Source organism: Vigna umbellata, chromosome 8, assembly GCF_029865625.1.
Source record: "Vigna umbellata cultivar VRB3 chromosome 8, Vumbellata_1.0, whole genome shotgun sequence".
Taxonomy (NCBI): Eukaryota; Viridiplantae; Streptophyta; class Magnoliopsida; order Fabales; family Fabaceae; genus Vigna; species Vigna umbellata.
This window is the reverse complement of record NC_142172.1, coordinates 35287092-35297122: the sequence shown is the minus strand read 5'-3', so window position 1 is coordinate 35297122 and position 10031 is coordinate 35287092. Positions and strand designations below refer to the sequence as shown.

The 10031-nt window shown below is 35.3% G+C and overlaps 1 protein-coding gene across 1 annotated transcript; it reads left to right on the top strand.

Annotated features, from left to right (window-relative positions):
* Positions 1-3416: 3416 nt before the first annotated feature.
* LOC124832290 (methionine gamma-lyase-like) lies at positions 3417-7059 on the top strand. Its single transcript, XM_047306462.2, has 2 exons — positions 3417-4284; positions 6351-7059. The coding sequence occupies exons 1-2, from the start codon at positions 3432-3434 to the stop codon at positions 6920-6922; spliced, it is 1425 nt and encodes a 474-aa protein (XP_047162418.2). The 5' UTR covers positions 3417-3431; the 3' UTR covers positions 6923-7059.
* The last annotated feature ends 2972 nt before the right edge of the window (positions 7060-10031 follow it).

The window sequence follows — 10031 nt, the reverse complement described above, 5'->3', positions numbered from 1 at the left end:
AGATGAATTACAGTTACATAGTGTTTCTGATTTTTCAGCTGAAGGCTATTGTATGCATGACAGAGATAATGTTAGTGTGAAAGAGATGAAAGAGAAAGAGTTGAGAGAAATAAGAGATGATAGAGAAGTAAGCAAAGGTTTAGAGTTTTTTTTAGTTTGGAGAATGAAAGTTTTTACTTCTATTTAAAATAAAGTCATGAAAATTTTGTGTGATGAACTACGCACTATACCATAATTATATAATAATTCATCAAATATTTTAAAATTTTATAAGAAAATTGAATTTTTATTTTACTTTTAAATAAAACAATTAAATTTATTAGATAATTTAAATTTGATGGGTTTTTCTTATGCTTTATAAATTGTTTATTTTTTATAACTTATGCACGATTATTTTAGATTGTGATGATAGTGGAGAAAATAAGGATACAAATAGTGCAGCATCTTATATCCAATATCAGAGAAACTAAAATAATACCTGTACCAGAGGTGCCGGATGGCGTACGGAAGGACGCCCACATAGACGGCGCCATATGTACCGATAGAGGACGTCTACCCAAAGTAGAACGTCCGCCCAAGAGCTGGACGTCCGCCCAAGAAGTGGACGTCCGCCTTAGTTGGTGTGTCCGCCCAATAAACCGGACGTCCGCCAAACAGTCTGGACCGAGCGTCCTTAGGAACCGGACGTCCGTCCAAGGACGTCCGTCATCCGCCAGTCCGCCCAATAATCTGGTACGCGTTCACGAGCCGGACGCTCGCCCAAGGATTGTACGTCCGCCCAAGGAGTGGACGACCGCCCAAGAGCTGGACGTCCGCCCAAAGAGTGGACGTCCGCCCAAGAGTGGACGACCGCCCAAGAGCTGGACGTCCGCCCAAAGAGTGGACGTCCGCCCAAGAGTGGACGACCGCCCAAGAGCTGGACGTCCGCCCAAAGAGTGGACGTCCGCCCAAAGAGTGGACGTCTGCCCAAGAGTGGACGACCGCCCAAGGGCTGGACGTCCGCCCAAAGAGTGGACGTCCGCCCAAGAGTGGACGACCGCCCAAGAGCTGGACGTCCGCCCAAAGAGTGGACGTCCGCCCAAGAGTGGACGACCGCCCAAGAGCTGGATGTCCGCCCAAGGAGTGGACGACCGCCCAAGGAGGGGACGACCGCCCAAGAGCTGGACGTCCGCCCAAGGATTGGACGTCCGCCCGAGAGCAGGACGCCCACCTAGGGTAACATCCCCGACCGACCATCATTCCCAACCGACGCACGTTGCTGATTACACGGTTAAATGCTAATGACACATTAAAGTCCTTAACGAAGATTAAGGTATTATTGGGCCGTCCCCAGGCCCCCAAAAGGTAAAAGCCCATTACAATTCGCTATAAATAAAGGTCTCAGGTATGAACTCTGGACTAACTTGAATAACGATGCATACACGCATCACAATCGCTCTGTCATATTACTGACTTGAGCGTCGGAGTGCCTTTAGCAGGTACCCGGCCCCTCCCCAACTGGGTGTGTGGAGCAGCGCTAAGTACGGAAGGACGCCCGTCCAGCTTGGAGCAGAGAACGAAGGACCATCCGCCAGGAGAGGAGAACGTCCGCCCGGTTTGGAGCGTGGAGCGAGCGTCCGGATTGGAGGACGTCCGCCCGGCTTGGAGCAGAGAGCGAGCGTCCGGATTGGAGGACGTCCGCCCGGCTTGGAGCAAAGAGAGAGCGTCTGGATTGGAGGACGTCCGCCCGGTTTGGAGCGTGGAACAGCGATCGTCCATCTTGGTGCCGCCCGCTCCGGTTCGTAGGATTCAGCAGTGTCCGCCCGGTCCATGTATCTTCGCCGCCCGCCCGTTCGTCTTCGACAGTAAGTTTGTGTGTTTTTACAGGATCCCCACCGATCCGGTCGAAACAATACCATTCTTTACAATATAACTATACAATATTATTTACTTATTTTAAAGCTCTGGAAGAGTCTCTTTGTATAAAGCCAAAATGGTAACATTACAACTGTACATGCATCCAAAAGGCCACCTATGATACCAGGACATAGACATATACCTTTATTCTTAAATGTTTTTTTTTTCAAACTTTATATATATACACGTATGTTCTCTCTTTTTTTTTTTTCTTTTATCATCATTTTTTTTCCTCTTGATCTAGTTTTGGACGATTTGTCATATTTATCATTTTGAATGTAAGTTGATATTTTCCTTTTTAGATACAGTGTAATTCTTCCAAAACATAGTTATGCAAAAGAGTCATACAAAACAAACTCATAAAATACTTTGTATATTTTTAGGAAAAATCTTTGATAACAACATCTAGGTGTATATTTGTGCTTTTTGGTACATTTTATTCCATTGGGATCACGGGACTTTGACATACCCAGGAATCCGATGGACCTAATATTAACCTAAGGAACTACAACATTTATTTATATACAATTATGAAGTCCTGTTCTCATTTTTAAAGGCTGTTATATATTTTATCGTTTTTTAAATGATTAATGTAATATTTTGAAAATAAAAACAACCTCAAGTACATAAAAAAAAATCCAAACTTGGTATAGTGGGAATAAAGCTGTTTTGTAGTAATTTGTAAAATACTTAATGATTGGTAGTAATGTTAATTTAATACTAATAGTCTAATTATATAGATATGGTGAAGTGAATATGCATGACAACCCTGTTAAATACATGTGACTTATTTAATGGACGTATATGTACTTCAATTTCTCCGCCATCATATCATGTTCTTACACGTACAAACATTCATATCATGTTCTTACACGTACAAACACATTTTGTCTGTATACTCGTTTTTTCTTGTAATTTTTACCACAAATTTGATATGTAATTATGGAATAGAAAACATAATAAAATGGTTAAAATAAAGTTTAATGGTCAACTACATAATGATGAAAGAATGTGCAACTATTTAACACTACTATTCTAAGAAAAAGTATGTGATTAATGTCCCAACAACTATTTATTATAATTTACACCAACTTAGAAAAGATGAGCTCCACTTACACTTTGTTTGATAGGTGTGGAAAAAGAAATGAACAAATTAATGAATTTAAATAATTTGATTAACGTAAATAAGAAGACACATAAGTCACGAGTTTTTTTTGTTTTTGTTTGTATTCGCACTTTCTATTTACATTTATATCGTTAATTATTTTCCTTTGGCACATGATCTTAAAATTTTGACTTTATCCTCTTCTATTAACAACTAGTACCTATTTTGATGAAGAGATAATTCATTATTAAAACTATTATCTAAAAAGGTAGATTAAAATATAATAATGTGTTATTTTAGTAAAATTAAATATAAAAAGATAAAACTAATCACGTGGCAATGAGGATGAAATGTCCCTGTAGACCAAGATCGAGGAACGTGTAAGACTGAGATAAACAAATGGTGAAAAGTATTATAAATAGAAGAAGTTATGCTCAAATTGGATTACTACAACAAAGTAGAGCTTCCCTGGCACACTAGTTGCTACAACTCAAGCAAAAAGATCCTCTTCCTTTCAGCACCACCACTACAATCAATGGCGGACCCGTACGTTTTGGCCACTCAGAAGCGCAACCGCACCGATGAAGCTAACGGCAGTGACTCCAAGAAACTCCATCTGCATGCCGAGGCGGATCCGGCCGCGGCGTTGGCCAGCGCGCGCCATGAGTTCGGGGAGCACGGCGGAGTGAACATGTCGATCGAGGCGTCGGCGACTTTCACGGTGATGGAGCCAGAGACGATGCGCCGCATGTTCTCTGGCGAGCTTGGCCCCGACCGCGACTTCTTCATCTACAGTCGCCACTTCAACCCGACGGTGCTGAACCTGAGCCGCCTTATGGCCGCGCTGGAGGGCACAGAGGCCGCGTACTGCACCGCAAGCGGTATGTCGGCCATCAGTTCCGTGCTGTTGCAGCTGTGCAGTCACGGAGAACACGTGGTGGCGTCAAGAACGTTGTACGGTGGGACCCACGCGCTGTTCTCGCACTTTCTCCCGCGCACGTGCGGGATAACCACAAGTTTCGTGGAGGTGACGGATCTTGAGATGGTGGATGAGGCCTTGGTGGAGGGGAAGACCAAAGTGCTTTACTTCGAGTCAATTTCGAACCCGACGCTGACGGTGGCGAACATACCGGAGCTGTGCCGTATGGCGCGACGTAAGGGGGTGACGGTGGTGGTGGACAACACGTTCGCGCCCATGGTGCTTTCGCCGGCGCGTCTTGGTGCTGATGTGGTGGTTCACAGTATCACCAAGTTCATCAGCGGTGGGGCCGACATAATCGCAGGTATCTTTGTCGTCTTTCCATTCTCTCCCTCTCTTGGAATTTTCCTCATTGATAACTGAATTAATTAACTAATATTAAATATTAATTAACATTCATTACTATCACTATAAAGATATTCTGGTTTTTATTATAAGACGCACTTTTTGTTTTCCTTCTCAAATTGAGCACGCACACAACCCAAAAATATTTAATGAAAAAGAACATGTACCACGAATAATTTTTTTTTCTTAGTTTGGCATAAAAGTTAAATGTATACTCTATGAACTAAAAACTTACTAGTAAATAGTATTAAAAATTATAATATGACATTTCTTTCTTTTGACAACAAAGAATTATTTTGGTTTATATATTTAATATTTTGTCTTGTTTTTAAAGAAGGTCAAAGCTATGTCTTCCCGTATTAAGTTGAGGGTGTATTTGTGGGAGAAAGTGATGAAGATATAGAAATCAATAAATACAATAAATGAGAAAAGGACAGAAATTTACAGGTGTATTAAATGAACAAATAAAGAAAAATAATACAAAGACAGAGAAAATAGAGAAAGAGAGAGAAATTTAGAGTCATATTAAATGATTATTGAGAAAATAAAAATTGGTTAAGAAAATATAATAAAAGTTAGATGAAAAAGCAATAATGCATATAAACAAAAATATCCCTTAAAAAGATGTTTGGTATTTGTGGTATTGTTAGTTTATTAGTGGTATCTTTAGAGAATTTTCTTGAAATAAAATAATTATAAAACAGTCCTTTTTTTTATCACAAATCCACATAGGACAAGTCATCGAGTTTATCCTGATAATGATGTGTATCCATCTCACATGCTGAAGTATCAGTCCTAGTCCTAATAGTACATTCATAACAAAAATAATTTTTATTTTATATTTGGTAGGTCCTGTAAACTTTCTTAAGCACCACGATGTTTTTTCGGGAATGTTTATAAAGTCACTTACTTTATTTAAAATTTTCTCATAATGTATAATTCAAGCGATCTGATTTACTATATTAATATTTAAATGTCATTATAATTAAGTAATTACGATCAACTTTTAAAATTATATTTAAATGACACAAAATAGAATATTAAATTATTTATTTATTATTCTAAAGTTATAATAACTCTGAGAAAGGTAACTAGAATTACACAATAACTGATAAAAATGAGAAAAAGGAAAATGTAGAAAAGAAAAAGCAAAAGATGAAAATTGTGGTGACTAATCTTTTCTTTTCAAATTGAAACTTGTTTTAAATAATTAATATAGTTACGAAAGAGAAAGGATTCTGAAATATCCTTATCACTTCATAAGCTAATGAAAGTGTAACACGACTGTTTAAGAATAACTTTCATAAAATATAATATATTTTGTCATTGGAGACTCTTTTCCAGCTGCGTTGGAAAGTGCAGTTGTTAAACTTTATTTTCTGTACACCAAATGACTTTGCTTTTTTTAATTATTTTTTCATATAGTAAAAAATAATTTTCTCAATTCAGAGTGTTTGTTAGGTTTTTTGTCAACCATAACTTACATAATACTGTTTTTTTTTAAAATATATATTATAAAATTAAGTACATTTAACATATTTAACATATAATAGTTGATGATTGTATTAATATAAAATATATTTATACCTTGATGCAACTATTTTTTATAATTTAAATTTTTGTAAATGTTAAATTATATACTAAAAAAATTTTGGTAAAATTTCTCGATAAACTATTAATGTTTGGAAATGCTAAATAATATACTAAATAGAATATTCCTTTTTGAACTGATGTGATGCCGGTGTACCCTCACTTGTGACCTAAGTATCACGTGAAGTGGACAACTTCTGCTCCCTTCTTTTTGACGTGCTACACGTGTTACTTTGCTTTTAAAAATATTTGTTTTTAGCCAAAAGATAAAATCATAACACTTAATATATTTTTACTTCCATTAAAGAAATACAGTTATTGTTTTTCAAACTGATGTATATAGTCTCTTATTATAGCAAAGTACTATTGATGTAAGAATTAAAATATATCTTAAATTTCTGCCAGTAATAAAAATTATGACTGACAACTTTACAGGGGCTGTGTGTGGGCCTGCAAGCCTGGTGAACAAGATGATGGACCTGCAACAAGGATCCTTAATGCTCTTGGGCCCTACAATGAATGCAAAGGTGGCATTTGAACTTTCGGAGAGAATCCCACACCTGGGCCTAAGAATGAAGGAGCACAGTGAGCGGGCTTTATTGTTCGCAAGGAGGCTGAAAAGCCTGGGCCTGAGGGTGATTTACCCGGGCCTGGAGGAGCACCCACAGCACCAGTTACTGAAGTCGATGCACAATGCTGAGTATGGGTTCTGTGGGCTTATCTGCCTGGATATGGAGACTGAGGAGAGGGCTAACCGGTTGATGAACCACTTGCAGAACTATGGGCAGTTCGGGTTCATGGCGGTGAGCTTGGGCTACTATGAGACTCTGATGTCCTGCTCTGGAAGTAGCACCAGCAGCGAGTTAAATTCAGAGGAAAAAAAGCTAGCTGGGATTTCACCTGGGCTGGTGAGAATGTCTATTGGGTACATTGGCACCTTCGAGCAGAAATGGGCCCAGCTCGAGAAGGCCCTAAGCAGACTTAACGAACCTTTATGCAAGAATTGAAGCTCATTAGCACCTCTGAGTTCAGGCTTTCGATAATATTAATAAGTTCTGTATTAGCCCTTTGTGGGTTCTCTCGAATGGATGTATTTCCATTTTCTATTATTAAGAGTAATCTGTGTCTACTTTTACCTTTCCAAGATCAGCTAATTATATTTTGCAAAACATGGCATTTTCTCTTTCTAAATATAAACTAATTTTAGTTATATACTTTTTCATTTACTAATTTATAAAAAAGTATATACCATACTAATTAATTTCTCTTCTATATATTTTTCAAGTTTTTAATATATCAGATTTAAATCAAATAAATAATTCTAACACAATTTTAAATGAAATCGGATTCTCAACTATTTGCTTCTCCGCAACATGTAAGACATTTTATGATTTTCAGTTATCAGAAGTTCGTTTCAAAAAGCTTATTTTGGAATACATGTGATCTCTGTAAAATTAGAAGGGTGGAATTAGACATTATGGGGTACAAGAAGAGAAAACAGCATTTTATTGTTGACGCTTGATTCAGACCCAAACTCACAGTTCCATTTCTACAGTTAAAAAAAAAAAAAACTTTTAGTTCCTGAATCCCTACCACTTCTTCGCACATTCTGGCACATTTTCAAAAAGATTATCTTATCCTGGGCAAAAAGAATATATCCATGAAAATAAATATTTTTAAATTAAAAAGTAAAAAAGTATAGAGAAAATATTTTTAGAGATAAAATTCTTAGAAAATAAAAAATAAACTAGTGTAATATATTTATAAACTTTTTTTCACAATTTATCAGTTAAAAATTCAAATCTTACAAATTTTATGAATCCTTGTATTAAAGGAAGATGGATAAATTTATATCATGATTTTGTACAATACATATAATTTTTTTACTAAATAATTTCATCTCAAGAGTCACCCTTGCTCCCTTTTTTCTTAATAAATTTCTTATTTCTTTTTATTAATTTTTTCTACCTATTTAACCATGTGATTTTTATTTATTTTCAATTTTTAATTGAATATTTTAACTTTTTAATGAAAAATAAATATTAAAATAAAAATATAAAATATATTATAATAATTTAGAAAATAAAATTTTAAGAGCTGATAAAATGTTTTAAATAATAAGAGCATTTTATTTTGTTATTAGATGTATAAATAGAAATTATATTAAGAGTCTCATTACCTAAAACATATACCATTTTCCTAAAATTCATTTTCTTAGTATACTTTGTTTTGTTTTTTAGAATTCTAATTTCTAAATTATCTGTTTGAAGATTAAGGAGTGGTTACGTAATCACGACGAGAAAATCTTCATTTTCATTTGATTAGTTATTTCAAAAGAGTAAGTTAGTTTTTGCTATAGTTTCATGTTTTTCAATGCATGCGATGTTTGCTTTGTCTCATGTGTTGCTTGTGTATTCTTTTAGGTTCTCTACTGACTATAGTGTACCCTGATTTGGTGTTTTGTAGGAACGAATAGAATTTCTTGAACACGAGAAAACAATTTTAGGTTCTTTAGAGTTGTATAAGCTTCTAACAGGTAGGGGAAACTAAATACCTAATTTCTATTATTTTAGTACTATGATAATTTGGATTGGTTGAGTAATGGACATTGAGTAATAGGATTGTTGAAATTCTGTTATAATGTAGCTTGATTGGTATAACTTTAGTTTAAATGCATGTTGTTTGATATTGGAAAAGCCTTCCAATGATTGCTTGTGGAACCTTATTTATTTTGGTTGTTTGAGCTGGTGGAATTAATGTTATAATTAGTTTGAAGTTCATACTAGATCTTATGTAGTGAAAGATTCGAGTTGTAATTGGTTTTGGTCTAAAATGAGGGGGTGGGTTGATAGGTAAAATTATGTGAGACTGGTATGTTGAATGAACCTAATATTTGGAGTTTGTTTTTAGATCAATTAGGACTTGGTTAGCCACTTATTTTTCTGAAATTGAGTCTTTTGGTATGCTTATTACTATTTGGGACTAAAATAGTGGTTAGTTTGATCTCATAGACTGAGTCATTGCCTAATTGAGAAAATTGGTATCAAATCGGAGGCGTAAACATGTTTTCAAATCAATTATAGTGTCAATGATATCACTTTAATAATTTGGAAAGGTCTTTAGTGCATCCGGATTAGATTTTGAAGTTGTTGAGTTATGATGTGGTGTTAAGGGTTAGATGGTTGGTGTTAAGTTATGCAAAGTCAGTGAGCCCTCTGTTTGTGAGGTGCTAAGCGATGCTCAGTGGTGTTGAGCGCCACTTCTTCCCTTGCAAGTCTGGACCCTTTTTTCCTTAATTCATTGGACGCCTTATTTCGAGTAATTTTACGCTTTTGTGGTTTTTTTATTCTTGTGATATGAACTGATTTTTAAATAGATTCATTTGGTTACTTGTGTCAAATTTTTGGATGTTTTATGGTTGATGAACATGGGTGTATGTATGGTTAAAAGAATTTCAAGGGGGCTTTCTCATAGTTGTTCAGTAGTGTAATATATTGATGTAGAGACTTAGTCTTGCAAGTTATTCCGACACTCCAATAATAGTTTCATCCCAAGTAGAGAAGAGAGTAATGTGGTGATAAGAGATCCTAGTCTATGGTTTGATTCTTTGGCTATATGTGGTAAACAAACTAACCTTGTAGTGTGGAACAACTTGTCATAGTTTGACATCAATATATACAGATGATCAAGTTTAGAGTTAATGTATTTATATACTTAGGATTTGTTTGTGTTCAATTGTTGTATTCTTAATTAAAAATGTATGTTTATTTCTTTGGTAAAATTAGCTTACCCTTCTGTTTTATTTGCATGTCTGTTTGTATTTTCTTTTTGCAATAATTACCTGATTAATGTGAGCAGAAGATGATGTTTAAGAGGAGCGGATGTTGGACGGCGAAGGAATCAATGTATATATATTAGGGTGAGTTCTATTATATATGATTAAGTTTGCATTACTGTAATAACATTTTATATATTTTCTTTTAAGTTAAATGTTCTTATTTTTTAAATATATGATATTTGTATAATGATGTTAAAACTATTAAAATGACATGTTATTAATTGAAACGGTATATTATTTGAAATTAAATAAATGTATAACAAATACATATTTTATGA

What these genes read in the sequence shown, in the direction of transcription:
- LOC124832290 (XM_047306462.2), top strand. Translation starts at nt 3,432, where the DNA reads ATGCTCAAATTGGATTACTACAACAAAGTAGAGCTTCCCTGGCACACT. An exon ending in TGGGGCCGACATAATCGCAG is followed by an intron (nt 4,285 to 6,350) that starts GTATCTTTGTCG and finishes ACAACTTTACAG; the next exon opens with GGGCTGTGTGTGGGCCTGCA.